The sequence below is a fragment of the Telmatherina bonti genome (genome assembly GCF_933228915.1).
Source record: "Telmatherina bonti genome assembly, chromosome: 17".
NCBI lineage: Eukaryota > Metazoa > Chordata > Actinopteri > Atheriniformes > Telmatherinidae > Telmatherina > Telmatherina bonti.
In genome coordinates this window covers 6,681,959-6,701,491 of record NC_136615.1, presented here as the reverse complement: position 1 = coordinate 6,701,491, position 19,533 = coordinate 6,681,959, and the positions used below count along the sequence as shown (strand labels likewise).

The 19,533-nt window shown below is 44.3% G+C and overlaps 1 protein-coding gene across 2 annotated transcripts in view; it reads left to right on the top strand.

Moving 5' to 3' along the window:
- Nucleotides 1–12,593, top strand: part of LOC306768199 (membrane-associated phosphatidylinositol transfer protein 2-like) — a gene marked incomplete at its 3' end in the record, with an annotated part of 44,418 nt that extends 31,825 nt beyond the window's left edge. The window contains exons 9-26 of one of the 2 annotated variants that reach the window (XM_079256434.1): nt 1,406–1,496; nt 2,754–2,907; nt 2,990–3,179; nt 3,985–4,104; nt 4,306–4,517; nt 4,589–4,764; nt 6,778–6,948; nt 7,025–7,165; nt 7,535–7,690; nt 7,794–8,072; nt 8,480–8,628; nt 9,522–9,638; nt 9,959–10,075; nt 10,155–10,303; nt 10,385–10,534; nt 10,611–10,794; nt 10,866–10,994; nt 12,231–12,593. In XM_079256434.1, coding sequence (XP_079112560.1) covers nt 1,406–1,496; nt 2,754–2,907; nt 2,990–3,179; nt 3,985–4,104; nt 4,306–4,517; nt 4,589–4,764; nt 6,778–6,948; nt 7,025–7,165; nt 7,535–7,690; nt 7,794–8,072; nt 8,480–8,628; nt 9,522–9,638; nt 9,959–10,075; nt 10,155–10,303; nt 10,385–10,534; nt 10,611–10,794; nt 10,866–10,994; nt 12,231–12,593 — 3,048 coding nt within the window. The remainder of the gene's footprint in view (nt 1–1,405; nt 1,497–2,753; nt 2,908–2,989; nt 3,180–3,984; nt 4,105–4,305; nt 4,518–4,588; nt 4,765–6,777; nt 6,949–7,024; nt 7,166–7,534; nt 7,691–7,793; nt 8,073–8,479; nt 8,629–9,521; nt 9,639–9,958; nt 10,076–10,154; nt 10,304–10,384; nt 10,535–10,610; nt 10,795–10,865; nt 10,995–12,230) is intronic. The other variant, XM_079256435.1, reaches the window with a different exon arrangement.
- Between the last annotated feature and the right edge of the window lie 6,940 nt (nt 12,594–19,533).

Below are 19,533 nucleotides of genomic sequence, written 5' to 3'. Positions count from 1 at the left end.
CGAAAAATGCGGCTCCTTGTTGTTTGATCCTACATATTGGACTGTATTTGTTTGCTACCTGCTTCATGACTTGAAGTGAAGTCATGTCATAACAGTTTAACAACATTAATAAAAAAAAAAAGAAAAAAAGGCTAATTTATCAAATGATCACTTACTACATATTCCTTAAAAATTTACTTAAAAACATAAAGATCTATACATTTTAATATATATAATGCATATAAAAATAAACATTTCCCTATAGCTAGGGTATATATTTTTTGCGTGTATTTATTAACTTTTCATCCATTGAAAATAAGTTTTTAATGGCTATACATGGCATTTATATTGGCTAATATAATTATAATGATATGCCTACAGTATATGAATAATCCTGCTCTCCTGTTAGATGTCGGACAGTCCACCTTGCGCAACTGAACAGTCACTGACACGTTGTACAGTTTGACTTAAACATCTTCACTGATGATGCAGCTGCCTCTGTTTTACATGTGCTTTTTATTTTCAGGAGGTAGAGTACCAGGGCCTACAGTAGACATTTTTAAAATGCACAGGTCTTCTGAGGAGTGTGCATGAGTCATGTCTGTCCAACACGCACGCGCAGTGGGGAGGAGGCTGCACCTGAACAGATTCAACACAAAAAGAATATTTTTGCTGGCTGTTGTATTTTCTGTGTTTTTATTTAGTTCATTGTTTTTAGACTGAGTGTTGATGTGTGTGACTGACATGTGTAGGCTGTTGGTAAGTTAAGAAAATACGGAACCCGGATTGAACCAATACGGGACGCAACATTTGCCTGTCAATTAAAGGACGATTCCGTATTTTACGGGACGGGTGGCAACCCTAGTACTGCTGCTTCTTTAAGTATTTCTATATAAGTATTTTATACTATCTGTGTCCTGCAACATATCTTGCTAATGTGGAGGGACAAGAGGTATCATTTGGGGATTAGAAAAATGTGTTTTTTCCTTTTACACCTTTTTCCGTTTGTGTTGTACGTCATGTTTGGTCTTTTTGCACTAACCTCTGCATTTTGGACTTATTACTTTACTGTATTTCAATACATGAAAAAGAACAGTTAAAAATAAAATACAAAGACACAGATGACAACTCAGTCTTGCTAAAATGCCAAAGAATAAAAATGTGTTTTTAAATGGCTTTTAAAAACATCGAGGGAGTTAGCCTGTCTAACCTGCAGAGGGTTTCTGTCTGTCTTCTCAGCTTCACCAGTATGAATTTGTAATTCAAATAAAAAGAAAAACTTTACCTAAAAGTAGTTTGACACAAGTCCAGACTAAGACGGCAGTCACCGACGTCGAGTCTGATGTTTACCTGTTTTTAAATGCTCCCTTCTTTCTAATAACCTCCTGTTTATTCCATGTTCTGTCCTCTGTTGTCTTGTCTGCAGGACTGCTCGTCCCAGCAGTGTCCCCAGCCGTCCAAAATCCACGTCCTCATCCTGGTCCTGCATGGAGGCAACATACTGGACACAGGCTCTGGTATTTCCACACATGTTCCTCATTGACCTGATTTTGATAGCACACTGTCAGATGATGCTGAGGAGGAAAAACACATTAGCCCCGAGCTAGTTATTCAGGGTTCCTGCAGGTTCCAGGATGTTCCATTTTAGACTATACTTTAGACCAACATGATGCATGAGCAGAATCATTCAAATGATCACAGAAATGCAGAAACCTTTTATTCATTTAGTCACTTCACGATTACATCCCATTTTTTCTATGACAGGCAGCCGACGTGACTCTGAACAAGTTGCACACATGGCCGCAAACTGGGCCATTTCTTACCTACAGACAACACGGAATTTGTAGTTTAATCCTGAACACCAGCAGCTATCCGATCGCACGTTACGCACATTCTTAGAATTTCAAGAAATGACTAAGGGATTTTAGAATTGCGAGTTGGGAATGCGTTTATCATGCAGGACCGTGAGATTCCAGATTTAAAGACGGCTGCTTCCAGTACTGCCTGTCGTCTTTATCAAACTTTGTGTTTGTTAGGTTTCTGGTGTAAACAGCAGATTTTATCAATAATTACGTTGTTGTCACGGCTTGTCATAATCATAATCACCTAAACTGGCTGTTGTTGTCATGACAACATTGTTATGATAATATCGTTTTTTGATCAACTTTGGGGAAATTTCTCTGTTTCAACAGGTTTTTGATTCTGTTTTATAAAACATTTATAAATGCTGAAAAATGGACTTTTTCCGGAGGCGTCCAGTTTTTCAGAGGCAACTTGAACGGTGAAGACCTGGTCGTGATGTTTGGAGTTACAAGCCAACTTGAAGAAAGACAGAAAACATTAAATCAGTTTGTGATTACAGTGTTTTTCTATTTTTTAATGAGGCGGAAACGTCTCTGGAATGTAAAAAGAGAACATGTTTTTACTAAAACTACTGGAGAGTTTTACACTTTTTTTCACACTTATCAGATTCAAGCTTCAACACAGCCGAAGAAGGACTTAACTAAATTAAATTTAAGCCTTTAGATTAAAATCTGGGTCTTTTTGAGACTTTTTAAGGCCTTAAATAAGTTGTGAATATTAACATCTTGAGCCTTTTTAAAACCCTGCATGAATCCTGGTTATTTTTACTCTTCACAAAAAATACGCTTTTTGGAAGCTGAAAGCATGAATTTCAGGGTTTTAAACTTTTCTTTGTGGTTGCTGCCATCCAGCCTTGTAAAGCAGCTCAGGTACGTTTGATCCCTCACCTGCTGGACTGTGTTTGTCTCCAGGTGAGCAGAACAGTAAGCAGGGGGACGTAAACACCTTGACTGGGGCTTTTGAGACTGTGATGAGGGTCCATTATCCTTCAGCGCGGAGCCGCATCGCCATCCGGATGGTGCCGTGTCCCGCTGTGTGTGTGGATGCATTCTCGCTGGTGTCCAAGTGAGCAAACAGCATTTTAATTACCTGACGTTGTACGTGCTGCTGCGCTGACATTAAACACACCGCTCGCTCTGATCTGCAGCCTCAGCCCCTACAGCTACGACGAGGGCTGTCTGTCCAGCAGCCAGGACCACATCCCGCTGGCCGCTCTGCCTCTTCTGGCTACCTCTGCGCCGCAGTACCAGGACGCCGTGGCAACCGTCATCTTACGAGCCAATCAGGTGTACGGTGACTTCATCAAGTCTGCAGAGGGAGCATCTTTTAATGGGCAGGTCAGAGTGTGTGTGTGTGTGTGCAGCATAGACTGTATATAAAAAGATGGGCGGAGCCTCCGTGACGTCACCCGTAGGTTTCTAAAGAGCTGAATTGAAGCTCAGTGGGCGGTTCCTACCATCGCCATCTTGGCAGGGGCATGCGTGTCGTCTTGCCCGGAAAATACAAATATGGGCAAAGAGGTGGAGCTGAGAGGGGGGCTGTGAGCGTCATGGTGGATGGTTGACATAGAGCAAACTCCGAGATGCCTGTCGCTAAGAGCTAACCGAGCTAAACCGGAGATAACAGGAGCTAACCAGCTAACGGAGGTAAGTGGGCTAAAGCTAAGTCACTGTTAACTGACTTGAAGTGGGAGATCGGGCACCTGTCAATCAAAAGGACACGCCCCTAAATATGCCGAACTTTGAGATTAAATTACTTTTAAACGGGCGAGTTAGAAAAATATTCACTCCCCCCACAGTTGTCATGAAGGTAAACCTGAACTATTAAACCTAAAATGGATTTTTGAACCAGGCTGTAAACATGTCTATTTCTGCTGTAAACATGTTTATTTCTGCTGTAAACATGTTTATTTCTGCTGTGAAGTTGGTGTTTTTAACATGGGATTCTATGGGGATTTGCTCTGTTTTGCAGCCCCTAGTGGATGAAGGGGGTACTGCAGTTTTATGCACTTCTGCAGAGGCTTCACTTTTAACTGCTGGAGGCTCCGTCCATCTTTCATATACGGTCTATGGTGTTGCAGAGACGTGAGCAGATGCATGAAGCAGACGTGTCTATAGCCATGTTTGTGTTTCGCCTACACAGGTGTGTGTTATTGGAGATTGTGTTGGAGGCATTCTGGGATTTGACGCTTTGTGCAGCAGCTCTGTGACAGTGTCGGAAAGCCAAAACAGCAGCCGGCGGGGCAGCACCATCAGTGTCCAGGTACAACTCCAGCTGTGCAGATACACTCACCGTCCTCTTTACCTGTCAGTACCAGCTCCAAGAATCTGAAAGCTTGTCCCAAAGACTTTTCCATGCCAGCAAACATTCCCACGGCAATTTCAGATCAGTGTGTGTGACAGGAAGATCTTCTCATCCCTGCAGCAGACCAACAGTCTCGTCTCTCTGTCCTCCACCTCTCAGGACTCGGAGCTTCTTTCTCCAGGTATCGTCATAAACAGCATCTCTCCGCCGTCACTGTCTCTGGAGGGAAGCCGCCACCTGAGCCGCAGCAACATCGACATCCCCCGCTGCTCGGGTCCCGACGACCCCAGGAAACAGCTTCCACGCAAGCGCAGTGACTCCTCCACGTACGAGCTGGACACCATCAAACACCACCAGGCCTTTCTCTCCAGGTAAGACCCGGAACGAAGACGGGGGGTCCAAACCAGGACGAACCTCGGCTGACGTGTGGTTTCCATCCTAGTCTTCACTCCAGCGTTCTCCACGGGGACCCCGGGTCACGGCGTTCCAGCAACAGCACCATGCTGGACGGAGGCTCCTTGGGAAAGTTTGACTTTGAGGTGACCGACTTCTTCCTGTTCGGCTCTCCTCTGGGGCTGGTGCTCGCTCTGAGGAAGACCGTGGTCCCCTCGCTAGACGGTGAGGAAGGTTATTGACTTTGCTTTTGATGTTGTGGAAGTTGAAGCAGGAAGCACGTAGCGTTTTTCCCAGTGTGACACACACGCCCTGACTCCAGCAGCTGGGAAGTACGTGTCAGAAGTCAGAGGTCACGTTTCTGATCTCAGACGCTGAAAAGACACAAATCTGACCCTGCTAGATTCTTCTGGGATTTTTAACGGGATGAGGTCAGCGACCTGCAGCTGTTCCAACGCATTTACAGCCTTTTTCCCTCCGTCACAAGTATGAAGCTCAGCCGCCTTTGTTTTTATTGAACACAACGCTAATTATTTATCCTGTTATATGAATAAAACAAATTTGTTTTGAATTTTCAGTTCAAACAACTTTATTTATCCCTGAAGGGCGATTCAGTGTACAGCCTACCAGACGGTGTCAGTAAGGACAAAGCAGTGAACATGGAGACTGAATGATCAATAAAACAATAAATATAATGCCAAACACTAAGCATGGCTGTTTCCAGACAGCATCACATGCATGATGACAGTAAACAAAGAGGATTTACTGCAGCTCGTCTGCACTTTAGACCAAAAGATAAACTCAGGAGAAAGTAGCGAGAAAAGACGTTATTTGTCCCTTTAACAAAAAGTATAAAAAGGAAACAAAGGATTGTATTTATATCAACCATTAATTATCATGTGAAATGTCCAAATTCCTACACCAAAATCTTTTGCTTTCTGGTGTCCATTAAGGGGCAGAAGACGAACTTAAGATGTCTTCAACAGGATTTAGAGGAAAGTTTTGCCATAAAGTGGCACCAAAAATCTCAGAATTTGTCATGAGCGAGCGTCCCGGCACAACGAAATGATTCCAGAACAACCCGTCCAAGGTTTAGACAACAACAGACATGGGAGATAAACAGGATCGGGCAGACTGAGGCAGCAGCCATGAAAGTGGCGCACCTTTTTATGCAGAATGAGAAAAAGATTGCATGAGGTATCTCTAAACTTCAACTAAAATAAAAAAAAATCAAATCAAAGATACTTTATTCATCCCAGAGAGGAGTAAAAGGAGGGAAGGATGATGATGCGACAAAAAAACACACTTCTTAACAAAAAAATCACATAATCAGACAGTCACAACTAGAGCTGTTATGCTTTTGTCCCGACTCGATTCGATTCCCATTTTTTGGGTGCCGATTTGCATTGCAGTGCAATTCTCACAATTCTTCAATATTGCTGGTTGTTTTAGACTTAAAAAGAAAAAAAACCCACCAAACTTTTTTTGCTCATTATTTTTCTTGATTTCAGTGAGGAAAAAACAACACAGTAGCCAGGCCATCATTCTGCTGCTTTAATCCCCAAGAAGACAAGTAAAAAAATCAAATAGAACAATAAAAATGACAAAAAAGGTTATAGGGGATTATTTTCATTTATTTGTTGTTTTTTTTTAACAAAAAAAAAAAAACTATTCTAAAATTGTAAAGCAAGAAAACCCCAATATTCTACTTTTTAATTTGAATTTCCCATTCCTAGTCACGACATAAGAGAGAAATGGGAGGGGGTGGATTTCCCAGCACAGCCAGTGAATCGAGGGAGGGGCAAGGTCTGTACGTATCATACACGTCACGCTGGGCTCGTATGGATCTACCATCAATTCACGAATTTCCATGAATTAAATAAAAAAAACAAACAAACTGGCATTGTTTCAGAGATACTTTTTCCAGCTTCATTTATCAAAAGAAGGAGGGTGTCTGTGTGTCGCGTGCACTGACCGTCCACCCGTTCAACTTCTTGTTAGCCCAAACAGCCAATTACACGGCAGCAACTCAACACATTTAGTCACACAGACTGAAACTGTGTGATGCTTCATGTTGACATGAACACCTTGGATCAGGACTGAAGGCGGTTCTGGAGGAAAAAGGGTCCGACTTTGTATCTGTGACAGTTTATAAGGTGCTTCTTAAATCATTAAAACCTGATGATATCAGTCAGATAAACATCAAGAGTATGTGATAGGTTTCTGTCTCTGCTGCAGTGTCGGTGCTGCGTCCAGCCTGTCAGCAGGTTTACAACCTGTTCCATCCAGCCGACCCCTCGGCCTCCCGCCTCGAGCCTCTCCTCGACAAGCGCTTTCACCTGCTGCCTCCTTTCAGCATCCCCCGCTACCAGCGCTTCCCCCTGGGTGACGGACACTCGGCTCTTCTAGGTGAGGCTGCACGCGTCCTGAAACGTTCAGCGGCAGGAAATACAGCTCTTCCTAAACTTTGTGTCTCGTCTGTTAGTTGAGACCGTGCAGAGCAACCCTCAGCTTCTGATGGAGTCTGGCGGCGTGGTGTCCCACCGCTGGCAGGACAGCACCATCAGCGAGACCTCCATCCCAGTTCCTGTCCTCAACTGGCAAACGTCTCAGCTCAACACAGACAGTGTGTATCAGTCTTGTTTTTATGTTTTCATTCCTTTAGAGATATTCCTTTATATCTATTCATACATTCATTTAACATAGTTTTAGCCTAATAATCTGACAGCTGAGGCTGAAACATCACGTTTCCATGGAAACGTCACATCTGATCCTGACTGGGGTTAAAGCTTCAGCTTCTACGTGCTTTTTTACATAATAAAATTAAAACTGACTTGGAGTTTTCAGGGTTTAAACAAGAAGGCATTTGATTTATTTCAGAATATTAATAATATTAATAATATTTGAATATTTCAGAGCACATCTGGTGAAAAAGTGTTTCTCTTTTGTCTTCTCTGCAGTGAGGAATGTGATTCTCTTTCTTCTATCTTCCTAGCTGATACTCTCCAGTCACATATTTATGTTGACGGCCCATCTTCCACGTCCCCTGGGGTTCCCCACCTGCGCTGCCACCGCAGGGCCAGTGAGGTCAGCATAGCCAGCCAGGCGTCAGGCCTAGCCGAGTCCTACACCGCCTCCAACATCGCCACAAGTAAGCTGACCTGCGACGTCGTCGCTCTGAGCCCTGTTTTAGCCCTGAAGGTGGCAGTTCACATGTTGACCCTCTCATTTCCTCCCTCCAAACACCCAACCAGCCAACAAATGTGAAGTCAACCACAGCAAAAAGCCCAGCCTGCTGTCTCAGCTGCCTCTGCCCTACAATAGATTTGTCTCTCGCAGCTCCACCACTCGCTCCCGCAACAAAACCCGTCGGGTGTCCCCGAGACCCAACGGTGTGGAGTCTGAGCAGAGCTCGGACATTAGCTCTGAAATGACCTCTGACATGACCTCTGATCTCACCGATGTCACATCTGACATCACAGACTTCAGTTCGGCGCCGCCGTCGCCCGGTGTGCTGAAGCACATAGAACAAGGTACTCAAGAGATGTAGTGAGAGGACGAGAGGGAAGGATGCTAGGATCTGTCCTCGTCCCTGTGCTGTGTCCTCCTTCCTCTGGCCTCTTCCTCTCTTAGTCCTCCTCAGTAGTCCCGTTTGCCAGGAAATGACAAAGAAGATCCTAAATCCTTCCTGTGCGACTTCTTCTGAATTCAGTCTTATGAAAAACACTTCTTTTTTTTTTTTTTTTATCCCTCAGTGTTTCAGACCAGCCTTTTCTAGAGCGTCGCCTCTCCATGAGTTTGTTTCATCACTGTGCAGATTCATAGCTGAACCCTTCCTGTTGTTCTCACCATCCAGACGTCATCTGTGTGAGCAGCATGAACACCCTGAGATCAACACACTGTAAATAAAAACTGACCTTTTCCCTCCCTGCTGCTGTAGTTGCATCTCGCTGGTGGGGCAGCAAGAGGATGGACTACGCTCTGTACTGTCCTGACGCTCTGACAGCATTCCCAACCATTGCCTTGCCTCATCTCTTCCACGCTTCCTACTGGGAGTCCACGGATGTCGTCTCGTTCCTGCTCAGACAGGTTTGTAGCAGAAACTGTATATTAAAGTTGCTGTGTACAGCATGTGGTGCACATCACACATCAGAAACATTGTGCTACATCACCTCCACAAACACAATCGTGGAGCTAAACACTGGCTGAGTGAGCCAGTCCACATAGTTTCTCCTCCAGAGAACCACGTGTGACGTCCCAGCGGGAAATGGTTCCCATGGACACCTTTTGGTTTCTCACTAGTAAACTACAGTGGCCCTGAAGTGCCACAGCAATATAAAAACAATAACGCTACACAGGTAGCTGCAACACTGAACAGTTAGCTGCAATGCTTCACAGTTAGCCGAATCGCTACACAGTTAGCTGCAGTGCTACACAGTTAGCTGCAACACAACACAGTAAGCCAAAACGCTACACAGTTAGCTGCAATGCTACACAGTTAGCTGCAATGCTACACAGTTAGCTGCAACGCTGAACAGTTAGCTGCAATGCTAAACAGTTAGCTGCAATGCTACACAGTTATTGTAGTTACAGCTACAACGGAAGTTAAGCTGCATGTATCGGATTTTTGGAAAAAGCTTGATAAGTCATTTAACCAAATGGTAAACAATGTTTAAATTAATTTCAGTTTACTCTATGATAAATGTTGTTAACTGTGATGTGTAAATAAAGAGTTATGTACCTGTTAGCGGTAGAAGGTCCGTTTCCATTTCCCAACCGGGTGACCCAGAGACGAGCAGCATTCAGCACCGCCAGCAGACTTGTGGAAACAAAATTACATTAAATTAAAGATAAACTATTTATTTTGTATTTTATTGGTTATTGGAAGTTGAGCTCTGAAGATAAAACGTAGAAAAATCGTGTTGAGTACTGTCAGCCTTTCCAGATCCAGTTGTGATGTAACATTTTGTTGACTTCTGCAGGTGATGAGACATGAGAACTCCGGTATTTTGGAGTTGGATGGTAAAGAAGTGTCCGAGTTCACTCCGTCTAAACCCCGGGAGAAGTGGCTCCGCAAGCGGACTCATGTTAAAATTCGGGTGAGAAGTCTTTAAACTGGTTTCCAGCAGACGATGCTGCAGACTGAGAGGAAATTGAGCTTGATTTGTATGCAGCAACCTGATTATGCTGTTAGAAGCCTTGAGCTGCTTCTCATTTCTTTATATTTCTACTCATAGCAGCCAGACCTTGTTGTGACCTTTTTCATTGGTTTTAAGCTGCTGTTGCCATCTTAAGTTGATGTCACACTCTGAAAAACATCCTCTCTGCTGGATTTGGTCGCTAACTGGATGGAAATTCCTCCCAACCTTTGGAGTTTCTCCTCAGAGACTGATTTCCTGTTGCGCTTCCTTCCTCCCAGAACGTGACGGCGAACCACCGTGTGAACGACGCCGTGTTCACAGAGGACGGAGCGCAGATGGTGACGGGGCGTTTCATGTACGGACCTCTGGACATGGTGACTCTCACTGGAGAGAAGGTAAATAAATCATGAACCAGCTGTGAGGAACCAAAGCGGTTATGTAATGTCATAAACCCCCCCGGCCTTCGTCCTGCAGATTGACATCCACATCATGACTCAGCCTCCGTCTGGAGAGTGGGTGTACTTCACCACCGAGCTCACCAACAGCAGCGGACGTGTCTCCTATGTCATCCCTGCGAGCAGGAGGCTGGGTATCGGGGTATATCCTGTCAAAATGGTGGTCAGGTATGCTGAGCAACCTACAGGAAGAAGCTTCCTTTTGTCTTTACTTGTCTTGTAAGGTCTTCCTCCTTCCTTCTGAAACAGGGGAGACCATACGTTTGCAGACAGCTATCTCACCATCGTACCAAAAGGAACGGAGTTTGTTGTTTTCAGCATCGACGGGTCGTTTGCCGCCAGCGTCTCTATAATGGGGAGCGATCCCAAAGTTCGAGCTGGGGCGGTGGATGTGGTGAGGTAAGGATAAAACCAGAACAGGCTTGTTCCAGTGCAGCAGCACACGGATCATCCTTAAATCTCTGCTTCAAACCAGGTACTGGCAGGACCTTGGTTACCTGATAGTGTACGTGACGGGGCGTCCTGACATGCAGAAGCACCGCGTGGTGGCCTGGCTCTCCCAGCATAACTTCCCCCACGGTGTCGTCTCCTTCTGCGATGGGCTGGTGCACGACCCACTCAGACACAAGGCCAACTTCCTCAAATCCCTCATCAATGAAGTAAGAGCGTGAAGCAACGCGACAACGACATGCTCCGGTCTGTAAATGCTGACTTTGTTTCTTTTGATCAGGCCCACATGAAGATCTTTGCAGCTTACGGCTCCAACAAGGACATCTCGGTGTACTCTTCCATCGGACTGCCTCCTTCTCAGATCTACATTGTGGGACGGCCCACAAAGAAGATGCAGCACCAGTGTCAGGTAAAGCAAAGGCGCCTCAGAAACACTTGATTCTTTCTAACCTAATCAAAGTTAGCCTGCATTTACTTTGAGATAGTCCACTAGGGGAGGGGCGACATTATTCCGACTAGAACATGTTCATGCTGCACTTCTTATATGAGTTGGGACATTTTTAAAAAACACGTTTCAGTCTTCCCCAGGGGCGAAAAAACATGGATCTGCATCAGGTCTTAGTGGTCTGGGTGGATCAGGTTTCTATCAGAACTTCAGAGCCGCGAGCTACAGCTAAACAATTGTTTTTTTAAATTTAAAACATTGCAATTCGTAAATTACAAATAAGTGTGTTTCTTTTACGTTCCATGGCGTCTGATTTAGGTTTCAAACCTGCAGCGTCCACTCCTTCAGTCCTGCTAATTGACTATCTCATCTAATTGCGCTTGAGTCATTTAAATGTGTAGTGGACCTTAAAATGTGTTTTTTTTTTTAAGCTGTAAACATCATAGAATTATTTAAGTGTGATGAAAATCACCTGTACTGTAGTTTTAAGGTGTTTTTTTTCTTTTATTTCTTTAAAAATGTGCATTTTGTGGGTCAAAAATAGCTCAAAACTCCCCCTACAGCACAGGTGTCAAACTCCAGTCCTCGAGGGCCGGTATCCTGAAGATTTTTGTTGTCTCCATGCTCCAACACACCTGACCAAAACTTGAAAACAGGTTGACAAGAAGCTGCTGGATACATTTGATTCAAATCAGCTGCGTAGGTAGAGGGAAACAACAAAAACCTGCCGGATACCGGCCCTCGAGGACTGGAGTTTGACACCCCTGCCCTACAGGATAAAAGCAGGTTTTGGTTTTCATGACGAAGAGGTTCTATGTCGTCAGAATGCTTGAAACACTCCTAGCTTCTCCCTCTGGACGCAGAGAGGTGGGTCCTCGCCTTGCAGGTAAAGAAGCCATGCCCACCAATGTGAGTTAACCTGCAACAAGAAGAACATTTTTCACCTTTTTGGTGTCACGTTACACGTCCTTATGTGCACATCTACGTGAAAAAGCATAAAATTTCATGAATATGTCGTCTAGCTGGAAGAGGTCAAGCACAAGTTCACCATATTACACCAACAACGTCGCCTCCTGTGCGTCGGATCCCGTCAATGCTAGTTAAAAAAAAACATGCAACCCTTTTGTTCCCTAAGCAGTAAAAACTCCGCTAACAGACACAGCTGAGTTGGTTAACTTCTTCCTTTCCGATCTGTTGTAGTTCATCGCCGATGGATACGCCTCCCACCTTTCCCAGCTGGAGTACAACCAGAGGTCTCGCCCCGCCAAGTCCGCCAGCACCCGCATGGTCCTCCGGAAGGGCAGCTTCGCTCTAGGAGCAGCCGGAGGAGACTTCCTGCGCAAACGCAACCATATCTTTCGCACCATCTCGTCTCAGCAGCCCGGAGGGTCCGGCTGTCCCGTCCAGCCGGGCCGGACTGAGCGCACGCTGAGCCAGTGTGAAGGGGAGCGGGAGCGAGGGATCGCCGCGGCAACCCAAAGGAGTATGAGCATAGCGGCGGGATGCTGGGGTCGCAGCGGGAGCACCAAGGAGGGTAGCGGGGGGTTACTGGGCTCCAAGTAAAGCCACCAAAATGACCACAGAGGTGGGAGAGATGGAGGGTTTGTAGCTCATAGATAAATCCAGACGGGCTGGAAAGGAATAAGATGGGATGCAGGAGGATGTTTCTGAGAAGAGAGGACTAATCAGGTGAAGTCGGACCCAGAGAACAAAACAGTAGCATGACTCTTTTCCAGAAATACTTTTATATCATTTAACAAAAAATCACAAAGAAGGATGAAATGAAATATTGTAAACCTTAAATGAATCTCATGTAACTTCCCTCTCTTTCAAGCACGCCGTCTAAACATCGTTACTGATGAGCTCAGGAGAAACTGCAGAGCCGTATCCATCTTTCCCGACCGCAGGTCTGAGGCCGACTGTGTCTGGCTTACACCACAACACCCCGAAACAGAAACCCTCAAGAATCAAAAACAACAAAGATACTTTCTGGTTTAGTTTGAGATAAAACTCAGACATAGAAACCAAACTTACTGAAAAAGAAAAAGAAAAAAAAATGTTCCTTTAACCCTTAAAACTCCAAGTTCTTTTCTTAACATAAGACCGCCCAAAAAAACCGAAACTTTTAACCCCAACAGCCATAGAGGATCATTATTTTCCTGCTTTTCTCATCACTTGTTGATCTTTGGCTGCTCCTGATTGGACGTTACCGTCAGTTTAAGCTCTCTGATTGGTGGAAAGTCTGACAGGAAGTGTCTTCATCATCATGTCCAGGTGGAAATAGAGGTCTCTTAGCAACATGGTAGTGATCAAATGAAAGATACTTTATTCATCCCTGAGGGGAAATTCAAAGTTCATGCCAGCTCGTCCAAGGTTTGACATTAAAAATTTATGACAGACTTTTACATATCCGAACTAAGCTTAGGCCCCACAGCCAGTTTTTCCCAGCGCCGCCTTATAACAGATAAGAACAGAGATACATTAGGATCATATGGGGGGGTTGAGGGGAAAAAACATGTCTCTCCAGACTGCGCCTTTTGATGGCACAGTCTGGAGAGACAGAAAAAAACACCTCATATACACTTAAGCACAAACTCAAATGGGACACAAACAGTCCAGGAAGGCGGTGAGTCAGGTGGGGAGGGGCGGGGTGTGGTTGAGGAGGGGGGACAGAACGTCTATGAACATGTCTTCTTCCGTTCTCAGGGGGAGTTGCACCGGCTCAAGGCTGCTGGGAAGCTGAATCCAGATTTAATTGTTGTTTGGGTTCCAGGCGAGGAAAACAATTTGCCCTCGGCCTTGAGTCCATAGCAGGTCTCAGGCTGGCAGCTCCACACAGCAGGTCTTCAGGTAGATCAGAACTCTGCCAGGGCCAATCAGCAGAAAATTTGATCGATTGCATTGAGAGACCAGCCGATCAAATCCATGATGCATAAAATTTTAAGGTAATAGATGTAACGTGAGGCTCAGAGTCAGACAGGACAAAGTAGCAGGCCAGAATGGGAGGGAGGAAATGAAACAGGAGAGCAGAGAGCAGATAGATGGTGATGAAGGTGTGATAAATAATGGTGTTATCATGGATCATGATGGATTTATAGTCTGAATAAACACTACATGTTGTGTCTGGATTGTAAACCTCCTGGACGGATAGAAATGCTGGAAAACCTCCGTAGACCAGCTGGAGGGTCACATGACCATCACAGTTACACACAGCTGGTTCTGAGATGATGACTATGATCAAAGTGAAGGTGTTTGGGAGATCTGTTGGAGTTTTAAGGGTTAACTGAATTTGGTTTAGGTTGCATCAGAGAGGAAAGTACCTAAATAAAGTTTCCACTCCACTCCGTCTAAGATTTTCCAGTATTGTCGCTTTCATTGTGGCCTCTGGGCCGTCCAAGGCCTTAAATCCCACGAGACACTTTACTCCGCAGACGGGACTGGAAGCAGATAAACAGGGCATGCAGCATCAAACAGCTGAAACTCTGTACAGTCCACAGCAACAATCCCTTTATATGTTCATCTGCTTGCAATACCTCTGATCCACCTGCTGGGGGCGTTCTGTTCCCCTCCTGCTGCTGCTGCCGGGACACTTATCCGGCTTCTTGCTCATCGGATCTCCTGCAGGATGGACTTGGTGTCTCTGGCTGAGGAGCTGAAGCAGGATTCACATAGCTTTCAGTCACAAGGACCTGCTTTAAGATTTGCACCTAAAGGACGAGTCGATGTGATGCAGCTTGAATGTTTGCAGAGACTGGATCGAGCTTTTCAGTGATGAATGTGCAGAAGAACGCTCGGTGCCTCTTTCACTCCACTGAGCGATCGCAGTTTGCTGCTTATGTCCACTTAACTGTTTATTTTCATGCAAAGTGGACTTAGTACCAGACACCTCTTGTCTCTGATCCAAAAAAAAGGCAAAGAAGATGCACAAAACCTGCTTTTTATGGCCGAAGCCATAAAATATGTTTTTATGGAAAGGTCTGCAGCTTTTCAGGCGTTACAGCAGTCAGACGCCTGGTTTTCCTCTCAGTTTTACCCAGAAGCTTCCAGTTGAAGTGATGGTGAACAAAATCCACAAAAAAAGTGGAAATGTGTCAACGTCACCATGAATAGTCACAGAAATCCAGTTTGCATTTTTTCAGTATCCAGTCAGAAGTAAAAACCTTGTTGGTACGACCAGAGCTTACCTGTAAAACAGAACCTCACATATAATAACAACAAGCATCATGAATAAAACACATTTAAATAAACCTATTTATAATTAAGAAAACGCGCTGAGGAATTCAAGTTCAAGTAAAAAAGATAAGATAAAGAAATAAAAAAGAAAAAGAAAAACTCAATTGGTTAAAAATTCAATCATTTTTATTTTAAGTCTTTATTTTGCTCTAGAAAGAAGAAAATTTGAGTAAAGTCTGATGGCAGATTTATTGATAAAAGGGTGGCGTAGCGGTTAGCAGCGCAACCTCACAGCAGGAAGAACGCTGCTACATGCTGGGCCAATGTTGTATTAAGCTTAGTGGAGGCAACAAACCAAAACAAACACACTTCTAGATTAAATGAGGGGTAAACACACTTCTGGACGGGTGGTGTGGACTGTCAGATGAAGTGTGTTGTTAATGATTCCTATCCAGGATCATGTTTTTGGAGTGAACACAGTTGGAGCAAAATAAGCGTCAGACTGAAACCAACATTTATAAAGATGTAAAAAATCATCTGAGCTTAAAATTATCTGTTTTTCCTAAAAAGAAAACCCATAAAACTGCTTTACTGTTGAAAAATATTTGCTTTCTCAGGATTTTGCTTTCCATCACTGACTGGGGAGGCGTAATGGAGATGATGGTTTCAGACTGGTTGACACACCTGAAAACTCAGAAACCCTTCCAGTCTGTGGAGGCTTTTGCTAGAACAGGTATCTGTTTCCACCCGGTGTTCAGCAACCTCTTCAACCCCAGAAGCCAAAACCATTCTGATACTGTAGTTAATCAACTGTGTAACCTCATCATGTTTGCACCAGTTTAAGGTGGAAATATTCAGTAGATAACATCTTATGTCACCATGTTGAAGACGTCATGTTGAAGAGCAAATCCACTTTCATCACGTCAGGGTTAAATGTATGTGCAGATCTGCACGTCTGTGTATTTTGTCATGATATGAAATCATTGTGAGTATCCTGAATGTGCCAAACAGTAGAAGAAGTAGAGCAGAGGAGTGTTTAGATCAGGGGTTTTCAGACGCAGACCCTCCACCATCATGTTCCCTCATCCTGCTCTCATTATTCGCCTCTTTTTCCAGATGACTCGTCTCGCAGGTTTCAGAAATACATTTCCCATAATGCTTTGTAAGTTAGTATAACAGCTTTAAGCCATATTAAGGCCGCTTGTGTTAGCATACAGCTAACTTTGCTAATCATCAGTTTTATATGGAGCCCGACTGGTGGTGGTTTCTCTCCATATAATCCTCTATAACTAAACAGTGAAAAGTGATGCTTCTGTCATAATAAATGGAGCTTTTTTCAGATTCTGTTTACGTTATTTTTTGCGTATTTCTGAATAATTTTATATTGATAATTTACAGTTAAAAGAAATTTGTTTACTGAAGTCATATTAGAATCATTAGTTAATTATTTTTAAATTTTAAGATTTTAGTTTCTTGAAACTTCAAACGGATCAAATGATCAATTATTTCCTGATCAGAATCTATAACAGAGTACTACATGCATGCCTTTAACTTACTGATTGCATCCTGGTGAAACTTAACAAAGATACACGTATTTAAATTAAACAGTCATTACTTACATTAGTAGTTGTGTGGAAATAATTGATCAATTCTGTGAAATATTATCATTTATAAAAATGTTTAAGCATGGCAGCTCTGTGCTTCCGTACCTCAACTTTTACTTTTATTTAGTAAAATAGAGTTTTTGTTCATATTTCAGATTATTTTTAGAATTGGTTCTTTCTGACGGAAGTTGGCATAAAAAATATTAGCATGAAGCTAAACCTTTATAAACCTGTTTGTTCACATTTTATCTGCATATAAAGTTTGATCTATTAGCTGATTAATGTTCTGGCTTCCAACGTTTCCATGAATGCAGAGAAAAACTAAGTAACGAACGAAGTACTAACTGACTGAAAGTATCAAGATTTTATTTTTCCCTTTGATCAGTGTAACTGAAAACCACATGGTTCACATGTTTACGCACATACGAACCACAGGTGTTGATGAAACACTGTCCTGTGATCCAGATATGAAGAACACACACACGCATGTGATTGACATGTGTTTTTCATGTCACATGTAAATCATATGCGGTTCACATCTGAACCAAATTAAATCTACATGTAATTCACATTAATATCACATGAATTTATTCCAAAATCATACGTTTCACATGGTTTACATGTGTACATACATGTGGATCACATGTTTTTTCTGTTATGGATGATTATTAGTGTTGTTTATCATCGTTTTTTTCTTAGTTATTTGAGGATGAATCGTTTTTTTGTGCTTGTAGAGGGTCAGACGTGTAGCAAACGGCCGCAGACTCAGCCTGCATGACGAACTTCATCCATATCTTCTGTCCTTCCAGCTGGCAGGTCCTCGCTGTCTGAAAATCCCTGATTTTAGCTTCACAGTCCCTTTATTAACTCTACTGGGAGCTTCCCATGCTGGTGTGGGTGGATTCTGCTCTGTTGATGTTTTTCAGAACGGAAAATAAACTGTTGTATGTGGAAGAGCAGCCGTGTGGCTGAAATCCTGGACAAGAGGCTTTGCAGGAAGTTTCTGTTGAGCTGTTTGTTGCTGGTTTTTGGTAAAAACATTTTGTCTCCCGTTCGGCTGCTGAGTTGAATGTCCGTCCGGTTCCTGGATTCTGTTCGGGAACCACCATGTAAATACTGTAAAGATCTTTATGTAGGACTTGAATCGTCGACATTTACTATGTATGGGTCATGATGTTAATCTGAACATTTCAGGTGAAATATATTTCAGATGTGTAGCATTTTATTTGTTTCTTTGGCCGTCATCAACACAACGGACCAACGCAGGAAAGTTTCTGTCTTTATCAGCGTAACATTCTGATCAACCGCAGTGCAAGCTGTCAGAAAACACTCTCACACCACCTGCAGATGAGTTTCACACCTCTTTAACTCTTTGTATTCCAGCTGCTGTTGACCTCTGCTGTGTCTTGACAGGCGACTGCTCAGCCTTTTGTAGGAATTACTCTGCCTATTTTTCAGCTGGAGTATTTTACAAAACCTTTCAACTATAACTGGAGGCTGTTTTTCACAGTCAGAAGTAAGTGCATGGAAAACCAAAACCCATAAGAAAGAACTATTTAATGATCTGCTGCATGTCATCTATCAGATTGGAAATAATTAATCTTCATACTTAACAATAATAAAGCAGTTATCTTGTCCAGCATGTCCTCAGTCTTTCTATGAGAGAAAATATATCTGCTGTTTTCTTTTTCCTCTGGATAGGGTGTCCTGAAGATCCTAGCAGGTATGTTGTTGGGGGCTTTATGCCCCTGGTAGGGTCAAGCATCGCAAACAGGTGTCTAACCGAGGAACCAGACTAAATGCGGCTCAAAGGCAAAAACCTATGATGATGACAACCATAGGTGGAAATGGTCCCTTGCCTAGACGCGGGTCACCGGGGCCCCTTCTGGAGCCAGGCCTGGGGGTGGGGCACAAGAGCGAGCGTCTGGTGGCCGGGCCTTTTCTCCCCTGGGCCCGGTCGGGCTCATCCCAAAAGGGTTACATGGGCCCCACCTCCCGTGGGCTCACCATCTGCGGGAGGAGCTGTAGGGGTCGGGTGCAGTGTGAGTTGGGCGGCAGCAAGGGGCGGGGACCCTGGCGGTCTGATCCCCGGCTGCAGAAGCCGGCTCTAGGGACGTGGAACGTCACCTCTCTGGTGGGGAAGGAGCCTGAGCTGAGCTTGTGTGCGAGGTTGAACGGTTCTGAGTAGATATCCATCGCGAGGGGCTGGATCTTCTTCCACTCTGGAGTTGCTCATGGTGAGAGGCGCCGAGCAGGTGTGGGCATTCTCATCAGCCCCCAGCTTGGTGCCTGCACGTTGGGGTTTACCCCGGTGGATGAAAGGGTAGTTTCCCTCCGCCTCCGGGTGGGGGGACGGGTCCTGACTGTTGTCTGTGCTTATGCGCCGAACAGCAGGTCAGAGTACCCACCCTTTCTGGAGTCCTTGGAGGGAGTGCTGGAGGGTGCTCCTTCTGGGGACTCCATTGTTCTGCTGGGGGACTTCAATGCTCACGTGGGCAATGACAGTGAGACCTGGAGGGGAGTGATTGGGAGGCATGGTCCCCCCCCCCTCTGAACCCAAATGGTGTTTTGTTATTGGACTTCTGTGCTCGTCATGGATTGTCCATAACGAACACCATGTTCCAACATAAGAGTGTCCATATGTACACCTGGCATCAGGATTCCCTGGGCCGCAGTTCGATGATCGACTTTGTAGTCGTATCGTCGGACCTGCGGCCACATGCCTT